The sequence below is a fragment of the Eptesicus fuscus genome, chromosome 7, assembly GCF_027574615.1.
Source record: "Eptesicus fuscus isolate TK198812 chromosome 7, DD_ASM_mEF_20220401, whole genome shotgun sequence".
In the NCBI taxonomy this organism is placed as follows: domain Eukaryota; kingdom Metazoa; phylum Chordata; class Mammalia; order Chiroptera; family Vespertilionidae; genus Eptesicus; species Eptesicus fuscus.
The window spans coordinates 81,336,733-81,360,362 of record NC_072479.1 but is presented as its reverse complement, the minus strand read 5'-3'; the positions used below and the strand labels follow the sequence as shown (position 1 = coordinate 81,360,362).

At 36.1% G+C, this 23,630-nt stretch overlaps 1 protein-coding gene across 8 annotated transcripts in view; it reads right to left on the bottom strand.

The window, feature by feature from the left end:
- EPS8 (epidermal growth factor receptor pathway substrate 8) overlaps nucleotides 1-23,630 on the bottom strand; it is a 178,006-nt gene that overhangs the window by 42,241 nt on the left and 112,135 nt on the right. For 7 of the 8 annotated variants that reach the window (XM_028143985.2, XM_054719243.1, XM_054719244.1 and 4 more), the window contains 9 exons: nucleotides 15,649-15,716; nucleotides 13,770-13,931; nucleotides 11,967-12,116; nucleotides 8,776-8,858; nucleotides 8,070-8,206; nucleotides 4,235-4,308; nucleotides 2,841-2,967; nucleotides 980-1,068; nucleotides 547-621 (listed from right to left, as the gene is read on the bottom strand). In XM_028143985.2, the coding sequence (XP_027999786.2) occupies nucleotides 547-621; nucleotides 980-1,068; nucleotides 2,841-2,967; nucleotides 4,235-4,308; nucleotides 8,070-8,206; nucleotides 8,776-8,858; nucleotides 11,967-12,116; nucleotides 13,770-13,931; nucleotides 15,649-15,716 (965 nt within the window). Of the gene's footprint in view, nucleotides 1-546; nucleotides 622-979; nucleotides 1,069-2,840; nucleotides 2,968-4,179; nucleotides 4,309-8,069; nucleotides 8,207-8,775; nucleotides 8,859-11,966; nucleotides 12,117-13,769; nucleotides 13,932-15,648; nucleotides 15,717-23,630 lie in introns of those variants that run through there. The other variant, XM_054719246.1, reaches the window with a different exon arrangement.

Sequence of the window (23,630 nt, the reverse complement as noted above, 5' to 3'; positions counted from 1 at the left end):
TCCTCCATACTAAAATATAATTTCTGAGAGGATAAAAATTTATGTCTGTTTTGTTCCTTATGAGCTACTAATAATGCCAAGCACATAGCAGGCTGTCAATTAGTATTTGTTAAATAAATAAATAAACAAACAAAAAACACAAATGATTGACTCAGAGACAGCTGAGGTAATAGAAGAAGACCTCAATGAAATGAATCTGGGTCTCTGAATAACATTATGGAGAAAAGCCATCCATACAGCCCCAGACTCCTCATGCCTAGCCTATTGTGTGACAATGAGTATCTACTAGTATCTACTGAAACACTAGTTTCCAATTAACCTTTTTCTTTTCATTCCCCTAGGTCTGTCAGAGACAACAGTTTCCTCAGCTCTAAAGTAAGTGAAATACATGGTTTCTAAGGTTCTTTTAAACTCTCAAATTTCACATTCTCAATGTTTACACAGATGATGAGGTAATAAAGAAAAACTGTCTATATAATCTAACAGACACTTGGGGTTCCAAAACATACTAAGAATGATTAGTTTCTTAAATTTATAAAATCTTACCATATGTAATGGAGTAAATAAAAAGTGAACCAAATCTGCAGCACTGGGATTCTGAATATGGGACTTCAATTTGGCCTGTAACATTAAGAGAATAGACAAACATATTACTATGATGCAACTGACCAAAAGACAGACATCTGAAAATGACCCAGATGAAGAGTTCTTTATTACTAGATTCATTTTTAGTATATTAATTAGCATGGGTGAGTCAGATTAGGAAAATGTACTTTTAAAAAAACGAGTCATTCTTTTTTGATCAAGTCTCTTAGATGATCATATTTTATAATCTGTTGTTCTAATTAAAGGCAAATAAAATCCCATATAAAAATCTACAAGAATAATTTTATCTCTTAATTTAATTAGGAACATCCTGGCTAGACTTTGATCGCTTTTATTTATTTCTTTTAACTATATATAAATAAATTTCACTTACTAGAAGGTTAAATCCATGTTTAAACTTTTGAAAACAGTCAATAAATTCATCGGGAGGTGGAGGTTTTGCCCGCAGAGTTAAAACACCCTCTAAAGAAATAAGTAGGAGGAGGAGTAGATGAGAGCAAATTGTCAAAAAAAAAAACAACCAAAACATAAAATGAAAAAAAAAAATTTAAAGACCACATTTATGTCTAAAGTTTGATGATCACACCAGGTATCATGCTACCTAGGTATCTACCAAATCTCATAGTCTGACTATAACAAATTAAGATGACCCAACATTTGAAATGGATTCCTCTACCTTTAGGCACCACCAAATCCTCATTTGATTCCACAAATTTTTACTGTAGCCCTTCTAAATGGCAGTCATTGTGCTTGTCATTGTGAAGACTATAAAAATGTATAACAAAGATGTATGAAGTAAGTGCTATTAGAAAGACACTGCAGCTGGTTGGGAGGCAGAGAAATGTATACCTAAGAGATGTTTCATGGGGAAAGCAGCTTTGAAGTTGGGATCTGAAAGTTTTGTTCCAGACAGCATAAGCAAAAACATGGAAAAAAGGAAACTGAATGTATATGAAATAACAAACAATAAAGCAAAGAAACATGAGAATTGAAAAGCAGGTCAGGTTAGATTGTGGATGACCTTGACTGCCAGGATGAGTGAGGGGTGGACTTAAGCAACAGAACATGGACTTAACATGCTTTTTAGCAGAGAATGAAGTGACTACCCTAGTGCTTTAAGGCAACTATCCTCATAGAGTAAGACTAGAGATTTGAAAACTGCTTAGAAAGCTGGGTAAAAATGTTAACAGCTTGAAGCACATTCTGTTTACAAAAATGAAAAGGGAAAAATCTGGATAAAATAAACATAAAAAATTAAGTTAATGTTGGTTACCAACTATAGAATGGAGTCAAAGAAGAATCTGTGGTGTTGAATCTCAGTGATCAAGAGAATAATATACCCTTCAAAGAATACAGAAGCACTAAGTGATTTGAGACACCAGGAAATAATAATACTGAATTTCAGAATATACAGGGTGGGGCAAAAGTAGGTTTATAGTTGTCAGTATGGGAAACAGAGATTATTCTTGTATTATTATTTATTAATCATTGTCTTATTTTCCATACAAATAACTGTAAACCTACTTCTGCCCACCCTGCATAGAGGTGAGGTACATCCAGATATACACATCTGGAAGATGAGTCTACAGCTCATGCTTATGATGTAGACATGAGCTAGAGAAAGATCTGGAAGTCACAGGAAATGAAAGGGATATTTATTTGCTATTCTTTTATATATTTTGTTCCATAATTATAATTTTATATTATTTTGGCACCATTTTAAATAGCTAAACTACAGCATACTAAAAAACTATTTGTATGTTATTTGTATGTGACCTGAATATACTATTTGGAATTTTGTGATAAAAAAAAAAATTCAAACCCAATGACATTTGTATCTGTTTAATGAGAAAAGTCAATCCTTTTATTTAACAAAATAATGAGGTTCTATATTTACAATAAAATAAATCCAAATATGGAAGACTAGAGCTATGACTTTGCTTAATAGGTATTAATTTTATAATCACTACAAACACGCAGCCACTACCTGAACCCCAGCCTGTGATTTAAGTAAAGTACCCTAGAGTCTTTCTTTACTGTAGCCGACTTGGAACCAGACTGGACTCTTCCCTGGGCTCGTCTTCGTCTCTGCCTAAAGCTCTGGTGCTCTCCCAGAACTAGAAGAGGGGCCTTGGTTCACTGTCAGTATAATGTGCTGAGCTCTTCACAAGGGCAAAAACAGCCTACCACTGAATTCTGATTGGACTTTAGAAGACGAAGAATATCCAACTTACCTCCTGGTCCTTTCCTTTTACCTTTCTTAGTTTTCTTCCTTTTAGAAAGCTCAGAAAATGCTTCAGCTGCTTTTTGGAGTTTTGTGATAAAAAATTCAATGTCATCCAAAATATGGTTTAAGATTTGCTGAAATTAGAAATTATAGAATTAAACATAAAATAAAACTATTTTTGCCTTGGCTATACATAGTCAGTAAAGAAAATTCGGGAAGTTATTAAAAAGAAAGAAACACTTCCTACATGCAAATTTCAAGTTCATCACTAATTCTAAGGATTGAACTAAATATGCCTGTGGTCAAAGTGTGACATTTATATTTTCCTTAGCTTAATTTTGCTCTATTTTCAATACCATCAAGAAAGCATTCACAATATCTATTCAGAACATTAATTATTTTCAATTACTCTAATTTTCTCATAGTGTTCTCCCACATAAAGTTAGGGGGAAATAATTCTAAGAAATATTTTGTTACACACGCACTGAGCATTTTTGTTTTTCTAATAAGTGTCTCAATAAAGCACCAAGAATATTATTTCATGGAATTAAAGGTATATAAAATGTTGTGATAACCTAATAAAGACATAGATAATCTACAATTATAGGCATTAAAAAGAGTTTCTACATGGTGAAATAAAATTCATAATGAACTATGCTTTCAGGGCTCATCAAATCAATTTTGATTATCACATATAGTATAAATTTTAGTTGACTTTCTCTAGTTTGTGTGAAACTTGACATTCTTCTAATTTAAGACTAGACACTGGTATTAAATGAACTTTTTAGTACAATAAGTAATAGTGCTATGTAAAAATTAAATTCCAAACATCAAATTCCTCTGTTTGTTTCCAAATTGAACATGAGTGTAGTATAAAAGTAATTATATTGGCATCATAGTTTATGATTATACCACAGGGCACTGTCATTCTGCAAGTAAATTATTATGGAGAAATAAATATAGCCTTATCCTTTATAAGAAATTAATATTGACATATCTACTCTTAAAATGTCATTTAACTTTTATCTTTCAGGCATTATAAAGTATTTTCAATAAAGGACAGTAAGAGATATTAAAAATACTTCAATTATGAATTACAAACTATGAAAAAACAAAAGCACCTCAAATTAGATCATTCCATTTCAATTCCTTTGTAAGCTAGTTAATATGTTAGTTCTTCTGTCACTAATTAATGATTGCATAAAATCTTCTAGTTAAATATTGCCATAAAGGCAAAAAAAAATAGTTGAGAAAAAAAATTCAAAGGGCATAACTACCAGTAAGTAGAAAGAGAAAATATAGTTTCCACAAAATGTCTTTATTGAATCAACTTCATTTTCCTCGCAAATATTTCTCCTCTTTTAAAATAAAGGCAGTGGTCTAAGATGATGCTGTCCTTACCACATCTCGGTCAATTCGGGCTGCCATCATCTCAGGTGTTTCTTCATGCCCATGATACTGCCTTAGCTTCTCAACTAGACAAAGGAGAATCATAACTCTTTCAACCTGTTGCTTAAGTAATACCAATATAGGCATTTAGACATTGGCTAGAAAATTGGCTAGATACAAAATCAAAACTCGGCTCGTCATCTACGACAGGCATCCTTGCCACAACAGAAGCACTTGGGCAGAGCTGAAGTACTTGCTTTCTACCTTTATGTTGATTTACCTTGTAATTTCCCCGCTAGTCTCCCTCTTCCTTGTGTCAGCTGCCTATGAAACCAATCCTAATTCAGCGTCCTATAATTCCCACCCAAGAAATATAAACCCACATTTAAGCACCTACGTCGTAAATAGTGGTCTATTAATTCTAATGCAACAGAGCTTTTAATTTTCATATAATTCCAACATTGTGATTTCAATAAGCTTTGGGGGTTCTGAGAGTAAAGTGTTTTTTTTTAAATTATTATTTTCACTAAACTTAAAACCCACAATGTTGGGCTCATTAATTTTAAGCTATGTGCTTTAAAAGTATAAATACCTATAGAAATTTTCAAATTAAAGAGTGAATTTCTTAAGAGCATTCAAAATGTTAAGTTAGCTCATTTGGCTAAAGTATGATGTTAATCATAAGATCATTATCATGAACTCATTCCTGATATGAGTAGGTTAAAACTACCACTGACACAGATACATGTACAAATATTTCACAGTATTCGAAATGAAGGAAAAAAAGTATGGATGAAACAAGAAAAATGTATTAACACCAATGGAAATACAACTCTTGATATATCATTGTGACTCATGATGTTTGATATAGAGATCTACAAAATATATTGAAAATCCGATACTACTATGTCTCTTTTAGGCCTAACTTTTACTGTAAATGGAATACTCATAAAAAAAAAAAAGAAAGAAGAAATCCCTTAGTCTTATGAAACATAATTTGTAGCTATTAAGTAGTTTAAGATAATGAGAACTTATATGTATAAAATCTTGCCAGTGAACTGCTATTTTACTTGTGGGTAGCTACTATCTTCCTATAGTATGTACTACAGAAAGCAGCACATTGTACTTGAAATAAAGCTATGAGGAACTCCAGATAGGTGAGATGGGAAGCTGAGGTAAGGGGGAGATGTAGTATTTCTCAGACTTTTCAGGGTCTGTGGCAATCCCACTGCCACTGTCTCTCTATTCTACAGAGATTATTTCTGGCAGTCAGGGATAGAGCTACTACCTCAAGGATTCAAAGGAATTTTTCAAACTGAGTCAACCAGAGCCTTCAGAAGGAACAGAAAGATACTCCTTTTGGGGTCTTTCCAACTAAAAACTGGCTGGTATTGCTCAGTGGTTGAGCGTTCAATTCCCATCAAGGGCACATGCCTGGGTTACGGCTCGATCCCCAGTAGGGAGCATGCAGGATGCAGCCAATCAATAATTCTCATCATTGATGCTTCTATCTCTCCCTCTCCTTTCCTCTCTGAAATCAATAAAAATATATTTAAAAAAAAAAAAAAACTGGCCTGAATCCAAACAGAAACTCACATAAGTATTGTGTTCTGCTTAACCTAACAGTAAATTAGTTCTGTGAACCTGATCTTATATAGATGAGGTTGCATAGAGTAATTTAGACAAAATCTAATGAGCCCAGGAACTCCTGTGGTTAAATTTTCTTTTTGTTATAAATTAGGTTTTACAGATGTTTTTGCAGGTTTATTCTTCCATGAAAACAATAGCAACAACCAAAATATCATAAATACACAAAAAGTAGAAAACACTATAAACTCCTAATTAGTTGTGTGTTTTTTTAATATATATATTTTTTATTGATTTCAGAGAGGAAGAGAGAGGGAGAGAAAGAGAGAAACATCAATGATGAGAAAGAATCACTGATCAGCTGCCTCCTGCACGCCCCACACTGGGGATCCAGCCTGCAGCCAGGGCATGTGCCCTGACCGGGAATCGGACCGTAACCTCCTGGTTCATAGGTCAACACTCAACCACAGAGCCACGCCAGCTGGGCATCCTAACTAGTTTTTTATGCACAAAGTCTTACAGACAAAAATGAATTAATAAGAAGTTTATGTAATTCCTAAAAACAGAAACTGTTATAAAGTTAAAATAAGCAATAATTCTGTTACTTTATTTTTGAAAAATGGATGCTTCAAAGATTTCTTTCTTTCATCTATTTGGCAGATGGGATTATGTGTAAACCTCTGAAAATGACTTTAAGGATAAGAGAAATCTAAATAAAGTGGAAAGCATTTCAGAAAATAAAATAATCTCAATTTGGTGAAAAAGAGAACCACCACAAATTATGCTTACTATACCAAATGAGATACTGTTATTGACATTATTTGCTATCAGACTCACAGCAACCCATGAGTTATTATTATCCCCACTAGAGGCCCAGTGCACAAATTCGTGCATGGGTGGGGTCCCTCGGCCTGGCCAGCGATGGGGGCCTATCAGGGCAGGCCAGCTGGGGAAGAGGTACTATGGGAGGTTGGCGGTGGGAGTGCACTGACCACCAGGGGGCAGCTCCTATACTGAGCATCTGCCCCTGGTGGTCAATGCACGTCATAGCGACCGGTCGACCGGTCATTCAGTCGCGCATATATATATATATATATGTTATAGTATCCATAAGTGAGGTTGAAGCACAAGCAGATAAACTGTCCAAGGTCACACAGGTAGATCCCAGTCTTGCTCCCACATTTGACTCACCAGACTCAAAGTACAGTATAATGTCACTCATTTTGGCAAGCAAGTTCTACTGTTTGGATAAACTCTACAAATAATGCTTCATTCAATAGAAGATAAGTGATTTAAGAAGTTGCATTGAACTAGGAGGCAAAAGAATGAGGCTCTAGTCCTCACCAAATTCAAATTTGCTAGCTCACAATTTATTCACCCTTAAAATAAAGAGATTGGACCAAGCACATTTTAAGGCATTTTCTAGTCATAACAATTTCAGATTTGGTAAAACATTCTCACATATAAAAAGTTACACTAAGTTCTATGCTTATGATTATTTGTCTTTACAAAAAGACTGTCAAGTTAAAATGGTCCTTTTGACATACAAAGGGTCCATTTGACAAGGTTAGGCAGATGGGAGATGCCTTTTACCTCTTTTCCACTGTCCTACCCCTGTCCTGACATCCTTTCCATATAACCACAACTAATTTGTCCAAAAGAAAACAGTGGTAAGATAATAATAATAATAATGGAAAGAATTTGAAATATAATCTTAAATTTTACAAAAACCTCACAGCCCAGCCAGAGTGGCTCAGCGGTTGAGTGTCCACCCATGAACCAAGGAGGTCAGGGTTTGATTCTTGGTAAGGCACATGCCGGGTTTCAGGCTCAATCCCCAGTAGGGGCTTGCAGGAAGCAGCTGATCAATGATTCTCTCTCATCACTGATGTTCCTATCTTTCCCTCTCTCTAAAATCAATAAAAACATATTAAAAAATAAAATAAAGAAACCTCCTAGTCTCTTGTTTGGTATATATTCTTTTACCATGCTTTTAATTGTTAGTAGAGTCAAACTTCCCACCTTTGATTGCATTAAAAAATACTCTAATCCTAACACCTTGTTTATTAAATGACTGGTCTGAATTGTCATATACAATAATCTTACAGTGTTCAAGCTTAACATTCCTTTATCTAAGATTTAAATTTTTAAAACTAATCTCAAGCTTCAGCTCATAAATTAACATCATATTTTGAAAGCAAGAATTACGTCACGACCTCGTGTAAATGTTCATTCAGTATCAATTCCTAGAAATACTCACAGTCCCCTTGGTCAGCTGCCCAGGCAGACCAGGCTGCCACCCGACTTCTAACATCCACCTGGGTAACAGTCCCAGGGGGCACAGGGGCAGGAGCTCTGGGTGGAGGCGGTATACCAGGGTCTGCCTTGGAAATCATCCTAAAAACGATGAAAACAAATTGAATTTTTACCAACTCTATTTCTATGACATCAATTCTCTCAGTGGATGGTCTTAGTTCTCTAACCTCAAGAAGACTATGTCAAGCAGCAGAACAGTAAGGATTTCCTAACTTTTCCTTATTACATATATTTGTAAATGTATGAAAAATAAAAAATAAATTAAACTCAGCAGAAAACTAGCTTCAACTTTGTAAAATTCAGCTGAAAACTAGGTTTAACCTTTTTCTGGTCTCCTGTGATTTGGAAAGGCTGTGGACTAACTATAGTCCTACTGTCTATTTGGACTCCCTTGAGCCACCTTCCCCGAAATGCCACTCATCTTTCATGGCTCTAGGACAGCACAGGTGGCAAAAGCCACATCAGAGACAGACCGGGAACATAGACAGAAACTGCTCACATGCCAACAAACCTGCAGGCAAAGGGGTTGAGATTACAGGTTGTAATCTGTAAACTCTACCTTCATTGAAAGTAATTCTTACAAATCTTTAGAGGAAAAAAGACTTAAAGACAAATCAATTCTAACCCTTAATTCCTGTTACTGTTTTTACCTCAGGGCATCAGGCCGCCTCTTCTGCTTCCCTCCTTTGCTGTCGCTGATTGCACTTTCAATATCTTCAGTAATTAGGTTTGCCTGCAATGAAAGACAAGTTACCTCAGAGGTTATAGATGTTCTTGCCTTGATATGCAGGTTAAAACAGAAAAAGAGGTTATGTTCTCTGTCTGAATAATGAGTATCTTGATGCAAAATAAAAGTGGGTGTGTGTTTTTTTTTTAAATCTGCTTTCAAAGCACACACTTCCTTTTGATGGTGAACTTTACAATGACAAGAGTTAAAAACTGAAGGAATTTTTAAATAGTGTTTAAATTTTTAAAATATTTATTCCTTTGGTTTTAAAACAGCTATCCTTGCATAACGGCAAACAGAAAAAGAATTTGCCTATGCTAAAAGTATAATCATATGCTAAAAATGTAACTAGGTAGCCCTAGCTGCTTTGGCTCAGTGGATAGAGCGTCGGCCCGTGGACTGAAGGGTCCTCGGTTTGATTCCAGTTAAGGGCATGTACCTTGGTTGCAGGCTCCATCCCCAGTCCTGGTCTGGATTGGTTGCCCAGGAGGCAACCAATCGATGTGTCTCACATCAATGTTTCTCTTTTCTCTATCTCTCCCCCTCTCTTCCACTCTTTCTAAAAATCAATGGAAAAATATCCTTGGGTAAGAACTAACAAAAAACAACAAAAGGGAAAGTATAACTAGGTAAACATCTTCCTGAGAAGAAATGAAAGTGTTAGAAGCACACGTATGTATGGAGTTCCTTCCCTTCTTTTTTTTTTAATTTTTTTTTTAATTGAGGTATTATATGTGTCCTTCCCTTCTCATCCTCAGTATCCACTGGGCACCCATCCGCCCACGGGGACAGATCACTCTGTCCCAGCAGAGCTGCTCTCAGTGCAGGGCAAAGCCACCATAATCACAGATGACCTCAATACTAGGTTGTACCCTTTTTGATAACCACTTTATCTTTTCAGGTAAAAATTAACACCCTCCAAACAATTAACTTCTCCAACAAGAACATCTGATTCCGTTTTCTTGGGAATTGATATGAGATTAGCAGCAAAGAAGTTTATTTTGTTTGATTGTGAAGTTTATTTATAGCCAATGATTATTATTGTGTATTAGACTCTTGCTGGGATGTATCCATCTCCTATTTTTGTTCCTGCTTGTTCTCTATAATTATGTATGTTTTTCTCAAGTATGTATATAGAAAATATTCTTTTGCCATAAGCACAGGTAATCATAAAATTATAGAGCTGAAAGGACACTTAAAGATTATCTAATCTGCCGAAACCGGTTTGGCTCAGTGGATAGAGCGTTGGCCTTCGGACTCAAGGATCCCAGGTTCGATTCCGGTCAAGGGCATGTACCTTGGCAGCTGATCGATGTTTCTCTCTCATCGATGTTTCTAACTCTCTATCCCTCTCTCTTCCTTAAATCAATAAAATATATTTAAAAAAAAAAGATTATCTAATCTGTTCTCCTTGCTTTATAATTAAGGAAACTAAGGAAAACTCTTTTGATGGTGTGGTCAAGGTCATATTGCTAGTTAAATGAGAGTGCTAAAGCAACCCAGTCCAGTGTTATTTCCATAAGAACATCCTACTTTCAGGAAGACACTACAAACACCATGCCAAAGGCTTTCTGTTATGTGGGAGATTAAAACTGAAGATGCCTAGAAATCTGAACTTCCCATATGGGGTGATTTCTAAGAATAATTTTACTACAAATGTGGGCAGGAACATTGTAAAAGTCCCATAACAAAGAAAGTTTAAAGTTCAAAAGTGACATTGCAAGGTGATCCATATTAAAGAAACCACATCATATTTCATTGTATTAATATTTTCAAGAGTGCCAGAGGCAGAAATCTCATATGTGGAATATGGCACCAGTGAGTAAATCCATTTAGCTACAGAGTGGTACTTGAGCTTTTAATTAGGACACACAGTGTTCAGTACACAGTTTCAAACCCATCAATATCACATCCCTATCAAATAAAGCAAGCCCTTTATTCTCAAAAGTGAGAGAAATCCAGAAACATTAGTCAACACAATAACTCAGTTTCCAGAGGGGCTTCTGGAACAATGAGGCAAACACCAGATGTAACATGTCTTTTAGGTTAGTCCTCTGTTTTTAAAATGTTTAAATTAACTTTCACTAGATTTTCAGAGCTAAATAGTCACTTTAATACTTATTGATTTAAATCCAACCTTGCCAAATTTTTAATATACTTTATGACTTTCCAAAGGCACTGTACAAAAATCTGATAAAACATTTCATATAGAAATTACCTAAATGCCACAGTTCTTTTAAGGTAAGATTTTTAGAAAGTCATCCACGACATCAATTGAAATAAGAGTAAAATTATAAAATACACTACTTCCAGTCAATCTTAATTTATCAATGTCATTATATTTTAATATCAAAAAATATAGAAAATATCAAGTGTCACTTTATGCTAATCTCTCAGCATTTCTTTATAAGATCAAAATTACCTTATATTTTATAATATACAGTGATACATCACTGCTTTGGAAAAGTACCAATCAACTCAACCCAAAATGATTTCCCTTTTAGAGAAATCAACTCATGAAATAAAGATATTTAAGGCTCAGGGTAGCTTTTAATGTCCAATAAATCATCACAAATTATAATTGTTTGAAAACTACAGTGCACTGTGAAATACAAATCTTCAGGATATAGCTTGTCATTATTGATAACTACACTCAACTATTTTCGCATTACCACTAGGGATTACAAATCTTGAGCAATTATTCAAATCACACAATTAAATGGGAAACTTTAAATCAATATCCTGGAAAACATCTTGTACTAATCCATGCTTTGTGGTTGGTGTTTAATAAAACAATACTGTGTGATTATTTATTGCCCATGAAGCATGATTTCTGTAGAATCAATGTTTAATTATAAGTCCAAGTCATTCAATGAAGAATTTAATATATTATCTATACTTTTTAATAAACAGAATGCATCTGATTTTTTAAATACCATTCTATCTCCTATTTATTTACCTGGGAAACGTAAGGAAGACACTAAGGTATTTGTTTTCCTTACCAAATTATAAGAAACTAAACATCTAGTACCCACAAGCCACTTGACTGAAGTAAATAATTCAAAAGCTGCCAGAACATCTGCAAAAGGGAAAGAAAGTTCACGGTTCTTTTACCTTAATCTCATCACACTGGAAAAGATGAAGATCTGGCTTGTTCTGAGTTGGCTCTTTGCACACCAGAGCAAGAATTGAGTCATAGTTACAGGAGTGCATCACAGCTTGGCAGTGCTGGATTGTGCTTAAAGGAAAATTCTCCAATTCATTCTATAAAGCAAAAATAGAATTTGCCTTACTTTTTACTGTATATATAAAATCTAGGCATTTATAGGTAATTTTTGCAGTGCACAAATCATATTGACACTGAATATTAGTAAACACTTGTAGATACGGAGGATGAGTAGGTAAAATGGAGATATTTAGTAGAGAAATGCAGCTATGCTCTTAATAAACAGAATACTGAATTTAGCATTCCTGATCTCAGATTATAAGGTAGAGATGGTACCTTTAACAGGAAAAAAAAGTAAACTGAGGGCTCTTTCCAAAATAATTCACCATCTCACATGGCATTCTTTTCCCTCTGACTATGTAATGTCAGAATATTTTTTAACTTGAACACTGTATAGTCAGACGTACAAATATACATACATACATATATATACACACATATATACGTATAAATGTTAGGCTAAGAATAATATATCATTTGTATATTTTCAGTGAATATCTCAAATGCAAAAATTCATATATAGATAGAATCCAGCCAAAAATGTAAAACAGGATCAGAAGGATCTCTGTAAGAAATACATTCTGCAAAATGATTAAGGTATTTGGTGTATAAGAGTGAATATTCTGTAACCTTTAAAGAATCACAGAAATAAAATACCAACACACTAAATAATTTCAGTACTTCTTAAAATAAATGAACTTTATGCTCACAATTAGAATCCTACACTTAATGAGATATTTAAGGTGATTATCCTGACACTAATGGCTTTATACAAATTGTGAGTGGTGTCAGGATGTAATTGATAGGAGAAATCATGATTTTTTTTTTCCCATAAAATACAATATCCCTGATAATTAGAACATAAAAAACAACCTTTTTTTATGGATGCCCATAGATATACATCACACCATAAATTTATGCTAAATCCTAATCCGAAATCCAGCAAATGTGAAACAAGAAATGCAGGTTCCATTAAAATAGAATGTAATGTCTAAGCCATACCAGAAAGATAATACATGTTATCTCTTTCCTGAAGGAAACTAAATAATATCCTATCTCTATAATTATTTGAAACCACGAGGAACAGAGAAGCCCTCAGTCGCTCTTCTCCTACAGTATACAATGGGTGAGATGAAAGGGCAAATTTTACCCCCACTCCTATCAGAATATTCTAATGTGATCACAATAGTTATTTTCCTTATCTTAGGAGCTCAAATGTCATTAGATGACAGGGCTCAGAAAAGTCCTCTTTTATGAGCTCCAACTTCTTACCTGCCAGTGCTTGTGTGAAAAAGGTGCCTCCTGTGGATCTGATGAAAAGTTGTTACACACGCAACCTTTTCATCCCAATTCACTCATTTACTGGCATGTAGTTCAGCCTAACATGTAATTAATCTATGCCATAAAGTATTACGCCCCACTGGGGCCTTATTTTAGACTGTATTTTTTCCTCCCTTCTTCCATCTTATCATTTGTGATTTTTAAAAAAAAAGAGTATGCCTCTAACTCTAGTTTAAAAAACTGATTTTTGCATAAATAATGTACATATAGTATTTTTTTAAAATCATTAACAAACATACTTTATTTGGTCAAACTTTCACACAAATTTGCAAACAATCTGACCTAATTGTAAGCATAAATATTTGTAGAATTTTCTTAAAAATAAAACAGTATAAACATTACAAACTTGCCTTTGATTCTAAATCAATCAGGCTCACAGCTCTGTCATCCACTTGAAGAATCATATCTTGAGTCCACACTTTGCCCTTGGCATCGAGCAATTTCAGCTTCCTTATTCCATCATCAATAGTTATCATAGCATCTTTCCGATCCAGAACGAAGGTAGTCAAGTGCTTATGATTGGCAAAAAGAAAAAATATTTGTAACACACACACACAGTCTCTTAGTACACATTTCCTAAAGAGAGCAAAGTTAACCTAATTGAAGTCAACTAGCAAAGAGGTGAGGGACAAACCGATTACTCAAGAACTTCATGGTTATTTTACTAAGATAATAAAGTCAAGCATGTTTGGAAGAATAGAGGAAATGATGCCTTGAATCATAAAATAGCTAAATCTGTTTAATATTGAGAAATGTGAAGCTACATAAACATGTCATAGAAACAAATTCTAAACAGCCTAAATAACATTATCTTAAAATCACACCGCCCATTTTATTCCATGTTGTTATCTGAATGCTGGACAGCGGGCAAGCTGCATGGCAGCTTGAAAACTATACACGCATAACTGAGAACAGCAACAGCAATGCTAGTCTATAACCATGATCAAACTTTCATCCTACTAAAACCACTTAATTAAACAAGGTTGAAATAAGCAGAAAATTAAAAATAAGAGCAATTTAAAAATCACTTCCCCCCTTATACACTGTCGGTGGGATTATAAATTGGTGTGGCCACTGTGTAAAACAGTAGGGAAGTTCCTCAAAATTAAGAATGGAATTACATATGATCTAGATCTTCTACTTCTGGGTATTCACCTGAAGCTAAAAAAACACTAATTCAAAAAGATATATGTACCCCTATGTTTACTACAGCCAAAATTTACAATAGTCAAAATATGGAAATAACCAGTGACCACAGACAGATGAATGGATAAAAGAGATGTGAGATATACCTATACATATAGATATACATAGAATGTATGTGTATATACATATACATATACATAACACACACACACACACACACACACACACACACACACACACACACACACGATCCAATACTACTTCACCATAAAAGAAGTTGAAATACTGCCACTGTGACATCATGGATGGACCTTGAGGGTATTGTGCTCAGTGAAATTAATCAGCCAGAAAAGGACAAAATGGTATGACTTCACTCACATGAAGAACAAAAAAGAAACAAACAAAAAAAACAAGAACAAATTCATAGATACGGACAACAGATTGGTGGTTACCAGAGGCCAGGGGTGGGAGGAGGGTGAAATGTATGGTGCCAAAGGGAAGCTAGACTTTTGGTGGTGAGTCCGATGTAGTGTATACAGATGTCAGATTATAATGCTGTACACCTGAAACTTATATTATTAACCAATGTTATCTCAACTTAAAAAAATAAAATTTACTTCCCTACTTAAATATTTTCTACTATATGCAAAGGACACCTAGATTCTAATTAAGAGCAAATATCTTCCAAGATAACAAAGGAAAAAATAAAAAATAAAAACACTCTTTAAGTAGCTCTAGTAATGACTTGAGATAAAAATAAAATTAAAACTATCAAAGGCTTAATTCTAAGAAAATTATCTAATATAAAATAGAAGTCTTTGTCCTGTCTTTAACAGAAATTGGGCTGACAGTGATGAGTAGCAATTTTAATTTATTCTATATGAAAATAGACACCAGACTAACAAAATACTTTTACACTTAACATCTATTTTCCAAAAATCTAAAAAAAAAAAAAAAAAAGGTCAACACGATCAGCACGATATAGAATACATCACAGGAATAAAATAAAATACAATTTTATTGGTAGTAAAAGAACTCTTAAAGGTTCATTCTAAATTTTAGCAAATGTCAAAAGCATCTTACTTCAACACGGTATTGGGATATATCTGATACACTGCTGATACTGTCACGTGCATAATTCTTCCTTTGTTCTGAAAGAGAAGTTTAAAAGATGTTATTTACCCACTAAGGCTGAAGTTCATATGTCAGTATCTTGTAGCCATCTCTAAAACCAGTCTATCTCACATATAAATACAGTAGTTGACAAGTCACCATTGGGTCTTATCTCTGAAAACACTCATACTTCACATTAATTGAAAAAGCTACCAGCAAGTTTAAATGAAATGCATGAACAATTTGACCCTATATAAATTTTCACAATCCCAAAGGTCAACAAGATTATTAAGATTGTAAAAACACAAGGTATTTTATCTAAAGGTTTTATTGATCAGGGACCTACTATTTGGGAAAAGGATGAAAAATGGTTTGTAAATTTCATCTGTTAGTACACTGAGAACAAAAGAGAACTATAAATACTGTCATAGATACTGTATTATATGAGTTAGACTATTAAAATAATATGCACTGCAAGAAACATCTCCTTTCACAATATCCAAACTATGGAGAGTGTTAGAGGAGATTCAAAACATAATCCAATCATACTGATTGCCATCAAACTTTAACAATTTTCACACATCGACAGACACAAAGTGATACTCAGACTTGTAGATATACGCTGTTAGAGAAAATAAGAAGTCAGGTAGAAAGTTACTGCACCAACTATTTTAAAAACACAAATAAACCTTTAATTTTCTTTTGTAAAATGCTGCAAAACCAAAATAAAATATAAAATATGTGGAGGCAATATTTTGCATTTGTTACTTTCCAATCAAGGAAGTTGCTTATTTGTAAATTCAAAGTTGCCTATTTCTTCTAAAGCAGAATGCTATGATTTAAAAAACAATAACAAAAATAACTCTAAATGGGAACCAGATTTGTGATTCTAGCCTTGGCTCTGTCACTACGTAGGGGACTAAACTCGGGCAAGACACTTATCTCTAGGGCTCAGCACCCTTATTTTAAAACAAAAGGGTTAAACAAGATCAAACCACAAGACTCCTCCAGTATTAAACTTAACACACACACACACTCCTTAGCTTTCCTAATAACCAAATTTTTTGGAATATAAATATGTTTATTTCAGTTACTATAGAAACCTTTAGCTTTTCCTATAATAGAAGTTGAAAGTTCTGCTAAACATAAAAGCAAATCAAGTACAAAAATATAAAGCACATATACAAACTCAGAATGGTAACTTGTGGAATTATTTAAGAGCTTCAATAAATTCTTGTTTCCTAATGCATATAAAACTAATTATCTTTTCATTTATATTTGCCTTAAAACTGAAATGAAAATATTCATATGCTTTATATTACATCACTGATATTATTCCAATATATTCTATTTTTGCTTTTGCAGCATTAAAGTTACTTAATAAACACACACACACACTACAAAATTCAGTATCTGCTACCTTTCTTTTTTTGTTTGGCTGATGACCTGAAGAAGTATGATCCATCTGGTCCTACCAAAGTAATGTGATCAAAAAGAAAGATCTGGTTTCACCTTAAATTTTCTATTTCGATATGACAAAACATAAACCTTCACTTACATGACTATATTCTACATATTTTTAAAAGCAAACAAATATGATTTTTCTGATGGTTAGCTAAGGATTAATCAATGTGAGATATTAACAAATGGATAATTGTTGGAGAAAACATTATAACTTTTGAAATATAATATGTAACTCAAGGACATATCTAAGAAAAGAACTTCTAGAAATAATCACTATTTCAGAATCACTGGCTCATCATCTTCAAAGACAACTCTGTATGGCAGACTCAGAACATGAAGGCAGATCTATTTCCTTTGCTGTGACCTAAGCACAGCAAAAGTAATGGTAATGGTTGCCAAGGCATCCTACCAATAAAACAGTAATATGCAAATTGACCACACCTTCGCTATGCCCAAGCCCCGCCCACCAGCCAAGCCACGCCCACCATCCAATTAGAGCGAGTATGCAAATAAACCCGACCAAGATGGCAGGTAATTTGCATACATAGGCACCCAGAGCTGACCCCTGCCATCGGAGGCAGGGAGCTGGGTGTCCGCTCAGGCTCCAGGCCAAAAGCCGCCAGCCGCGGCTTTTGGCCTGGTGCAAGAGCGGACCCCCTGCCATCGATTGCAGGGAGCTGGGGGTTTCTTCGGCCTGGTGCAAGAGTGGACCCCCTGCCATCGATTGCAGGGAGCTGGGGGTTGCTTCGGCCTGGTGCACCAGCGGACCCCCTGTGATCGATCGCCTGGGCAGGGAGCTGGGGGTCTGCTTTCGGCCTGGGCAGGAGTGGACCCCCTGCAATTGATCACAGGGAGCTGGGTTTCTGCTCCTGCCCAAGAGGCTTTCGGTCTGGGCAGGCCTGGGCAGGGGCTGAGCCGGTGATCAGAGGGAGCTGGAGAGGCCTGCCCAGCCCTCCATTGGTGTGAACTATAGAGGAAACACCTTTTCTGACTGCACATTGGCTAAGCTTCCTGTATGCCACTGGTAATATTCTTAGTAACTTGGGTAATAAGAATCCAAAAAGGTGATCTAGGGTTTTTCCACCACACTTCTGGAGAAAAAAATGAAGGTCTGCTGCTGGAGGGGCTAAGAAATATCATATCCTGCCCTAGCCGGTTTGACTCAGTGGATAATGCCTCAGCCTGCAGTCAGCAGGGTCTGGGTTTGATTCTGATCAAAGGCATGTACCTAGGTTTCAGGCTCCTCCCTGGCCAGGGCCCAGATGAGGGCTCATGCAGGAGGCAACCAATCAAAGTGTTTCTCTCTGTCTTTCCCTTTCTCTTCCACATTCTCTAAAAGTCATTGGAAACATACCCTCAGGTGAGGATAAAAAATAAATAAAGAAATCCATATCCTATGAAAGACACATCTTGAAAATACCTAAAGAAAGTTGTCATTTTTTCTTGGTGAAGGGACTGGAGTCCGTGTTGATGAAAACACCTTGGTGGCTGCGGTGACTGACAGTGGCTGCAGCAGTGGGGTGATGTGGCTGGTGCCTTCCCCTAACCAGCCCGGTTGCCTCCCACAAAGGGAGGCCAGACTGCGGCTTAGGTACGCTCCCTGTGGGGCGCGGGCCTAAGCTGTCAGTAGGACATCCCCTGAGGGATCCCAGTATGTGAGAGGGGGCAGGTTGGGCTGAGAGTCCCCGGACCCCCAGTGCACGAATTTCGTGCACCGGGCCCCTAGTCAGGTTATGATATGGTAGCCCTAAGATGCTCATTACATGATAGGCAAACAGTTTAAGGTAAAAATACTGTATTTTTTGTAATTAAGTATTCTCATTATGAAGTAGTAAAATTTGTTTCCCCAAATTTCCTAACACAAAGTTTCTAAATCTCACAGAAACATACTTTTAAGAAATAGAAAACTGACTACCTGGCAGCATTTGTAAATAGTATGAGGTTAACTGAACATTCTGATTGTCTAGAAGATATGGTGCCATTTCCAATATTCCACATTAAGAAACCAATTTAGGAATTCAAAAGCTGTCTTCTCTCTGATATCATACAATAAATAAGATGTATGTGTTATGAGAAAAAATACCCCAAAAATGTAGAAATGCCATTAAATAGATTTATAAATAAATAAGTAGTTTCAATGGTTTAAGTCAATGAATAAATGAAGGTTAGCATTAACATTTTAATGGGAAATTTTGAAAGAAGGCTTTGAAAGGCAATTACATTTCTTTTTTATGAGAATCATCTGTACTCTGAAGTACAGTTGTAAACAGTAATTATGCTCCTAAGCTGAATATCTCACCAAAAGCCTTGAAAGTGTGAAAATCCTAAATTAAGTCTCAATGATAACTCAAGATAAAGAATCCAATGACATCCACCACTTTCTCTAACAAAGATTCTCAACCCTGGCTTCATATTAAAATAAACTTTAAAATACTGCTGAGGGCCCACTGTCTAGTGTTTCCAATGAAATTGGTCTGGGGTGCAGTCTGGGCACTGGGATTTATAAAAGCCCAGGCAATTTTTATGTGCAGCCAAGGGTGAAAAACCATTGCTTCAGAATCTGTGCAAATGCAAATTCATCTACTATATCTTATCTCTTTAAATTGAAAGGTTGTCTTTCCAAATTAATAATGTAAATCATAGTCAAGTAGTGTGTTAAATAATAATAATGAATCTGGCAGCAGAGTTTTGGCTTTCTAGTGTTATAAGCTGCTCAACTCCCAATCTAAGAGCAAGTCTCAGTCTCTGTCTCTCTCTGAATCAATTAGTACCAGGAATAAACTTCACTTGATCGTAATACCCCTGGTTGTGCTTCACTAGTTTTCCCAATAGCTTTTATCCAATGAACCTGAATATACAAATCCAAAGACATGAAATTGGGTGAATTCAGTAACCAAGGATGAAAATTCTTTACATACCATTTTAACATTACTGAATTGATATGCTGCAATAAAAATTGATATTCAACTTCCAAATCAGGAACATTAAATTAGCTTTCAATGGACTTTGGGTGATTATGACATATATCAATGTAGGCTCATCAACTGTAACAAATGTACCACTCTGGTGGAGAATGTTGAAAGTGGAGGAGGTTATTTATATGCAAGGGGGTATATGGAAAATCTCTGTACCTTTTCCTCAATTTTGCTGTGAAACCCAAAGAGCAGGCCAGGGTTGCTGCCGGCAACAGGGGAAGCAAAGCTTACTGCACACCCTGGCCGGGCCCACCAGTTTAAGGCAACAAAGTTTCAATTATAATCCCAACACAAATGGCTGCCGGCCTCGGAGGGAGCCCCAGGCTTGGTTCCGCTCCAGGCTACAAAGTTTCAATTGTAGAAGGAAAATAAATTCCAGATACCAGGGCCTCCTTGGGTTGCCAGGGGGCGTGGCCGGCCTGCAAACCACCACAGGCCCCTCGCTCAGGCCGCCCCACGCCCCAAGGGAACCCCCACCTGATCCGGGACGCCCTTCAGGGCAAACCAGCTGGCCCCCACCCCTGTACCAGGCCTCAATCCTATCTAATAAAAGAGTAATATGCAGATTGATCATCACTGCAACACACAATATAGCTGCCCCCATGTGGTCAAAGATCCTGCCCCCATGTGGACACAAGATGGCCACCACAAGATGGCCAGCAGGAGAGGGCAGTTGGGAGGCACCCGGCCTGCAAGGGAGGCCAGTTGAGAGGGACCAAGCCTGCAAGGGAGGGCAGTTGGAGGTGATCAACTCTGCAGGAGAGGGCAGTTAGGGGTGACCAGGCCGGCAGAGGAGGGAAGTTGGGGGCAAACAGGCTGGCAGCAGAGTGGTTAGGGGGTGATCAGGCTGGCAGGCAGAAGCGGTTAGGGGCAATCAGGAAGTCAGGCAGGCAAGCAGTTGGGAGCCAGAAGTCCTGGATTGTAAGAGGGATGTCCGACTGCCCGGTTAGGGATCCTACTGCCCACCAGGATCGGGCCTAAACGGGCAGTTGGACATCCCCCGAGGGGTCCCATATTGGAGAGGGTACAGGCTGGGCTGAGGGACAACCCCCCTCTGTGCACGAATTTCGTGCACCAGGCCTCTAGTAGGTTTATAAAATAATTTGAGGAACAGAAGCTTAAAAATATATCATGAAGAGTACCTCTTTTTAAAAATGTTTCTTAATATTTTTTTATTGATTTCAGAGAAAGGGAGAAGGGAAGAGAGATAGAAACATCAATGAGAAACACTGATTGACTGCCTGCTGCACGCCCCTTACTGGGGATTGAGCCCACAACCCTGGCACGTGCCCTGACTTGGAATAGAGACCTTCTGGTGCATGGGAGAATGCTCAACAACTGAGCCACACTGGTCAGACATGAAAATTACCTCTTAATCCTATCAGAGTATCATTGTGATTAGATGTATAGCATCATTTAAATGTATTAAAATATTAAATTTGAGGGCCTTGATTCATCTGAAGACTCAGGACTAAAAGTGACACTCCTATACCCATCCCCACAGCTTTATGATAGGCTCATTACTTCTATTTTCTCATATAAACTTATCACAATATTATTATTATTTTTATTATTATTATACTTTATAGAAGAGGAAACCGGGCCCATAGGTTAAATCATTTGCTCAAAATGGCAGCCCTATGGTAGCATGCCATCACTTGGCATCAAAAACCCATGCTGCCTCTCTGATCATGTCACTGACATTATGTTGTCAGGTTTGAAAACTGTCTTCATGAAAAAAGCAAGCTACATGAAACTCTTGATACAGCATCTAGCCTGTGGCCAGTGTGTAAAAAACAGCAGCCCTTCGTGTAAAACCCATGTTCCAGTACACTAAATAGGTTCCTCATATCCCAAAGTAGTTAACAGATCATCCCGGAAGCCAATTAATTCTTGAAAGATTTACTCAACTAGTTTAATAATTGTGAAAGGAGAAATTTTTAAGAAAATGTATACATTTTGACAAAATAAACTATGTTACAACGCTCTCCTTCACAAACTTTCTAGTTACAAAAAGAAAGTTAAAACTATGCCGATTAGGAGGTCAAGAACCCCCAATGTTAACTAAATGTAGTTAACATTTCAACTAGAATTGTTTATTGCAAAGGTTTGTTCAAACATGCATACATTTCACTACTGCCATCATCAATCTATCCATTCATTCCATAGGCATTTATTGAGAGTCTGTTAGAGAGAAGGCATGTGTCTGTGTTTGTGTACAGTGTGTTGGGAAGGAGTGGTAAGTATTAGATACAAAGAGAATGAAACATTATCTGCAACTTCCAGGAATTTAAAACCCTCTTTCCTGTAAGCCCAATACATTGCTAAGTTTTCTTTCTTCCTTATAAATGCTTCTTTATTTTGCTTCATTCTATCCCTCTCTTTATATCCTCTATTTTCCTTATCACTCTTCATTTTCATCACATGACATAAAAATTGTCATTTCTTACATTCAAGACTTTTGAAATTATGTGACTTTGAGAAATCACATCACCTTAATAAGGGGCTTCATGTTGCTTTATATGTAAAAAGGGGAAAATAAAAATTTACTGCTTAAAAGCTAAAGATTTTCAATCCTTGAATCTATGGTTTTATAAAGTTGCTGCTAATACAACATAAATATTAAAATTTACAGATGAGAACTAATTTTTTATCCCTTATTCCTTTCTTAGCTCTCTAAAAACAGACTTTTAGGCTTTTGTTGTGAGAAGATTAATACTCTTTCTGCTTAACAAAGTCTTAGGGCTATTATATAGATGTCTGATTCACCTGTTTCTATCCATATGCACCAAATCTACCCTCAATACTGTTACTAGGTAAGGAGACCCAAGATGAATGTGACCTATTTACCCCCCTGATTAAAACACTTCAATGGCTGGGCATTCCCTGTAATCAATATCCAATTCATTAGTATAATATGGACCATGTTTATTTTTCCAATCTTATTTACAAATGTACCACCTTATACTCTACAGTTAACAGCAAATTATGTGCAGTTTGCTAATTCATTACATTCATGCTATAGGCGTTTACTGAGCATAAATTATACATTAGCCACAGTGCTAAGCTTACGGGAATCCTGAAGTAAACGTGGCAAATACGGCCTACCTTCATAGCATATACAGCTAAGTTTTAAAAGAGTTTATACTGACGTTTACAGCTCCCTCCTACCTGGCGAACGCTACTTCATTTGTAGAGGTCACTTCAAGGCTCAACTCTTCCATAAAATCCCACCTGACTACGTGACCACTCCCAGTGCACATTATATACACTGTCCAGCTTACAGTCTTTAGCTCTTTATTATAACAGTTTATTTACTAGACTACCTCCTCACCAAAATGATATATAAGCATGACCATCTCTTACACATCTGTGAAATGAATGAAAGAACACAGAAATAGAGACTATGATGACCAAGGCCTAGCACACAGAAACACTTAAAATAAATACCTGTCTGGAAATGAGAAACTGAAGAAATTACTTTATTCTTACCAAAAAAAATATGTTTTTCTC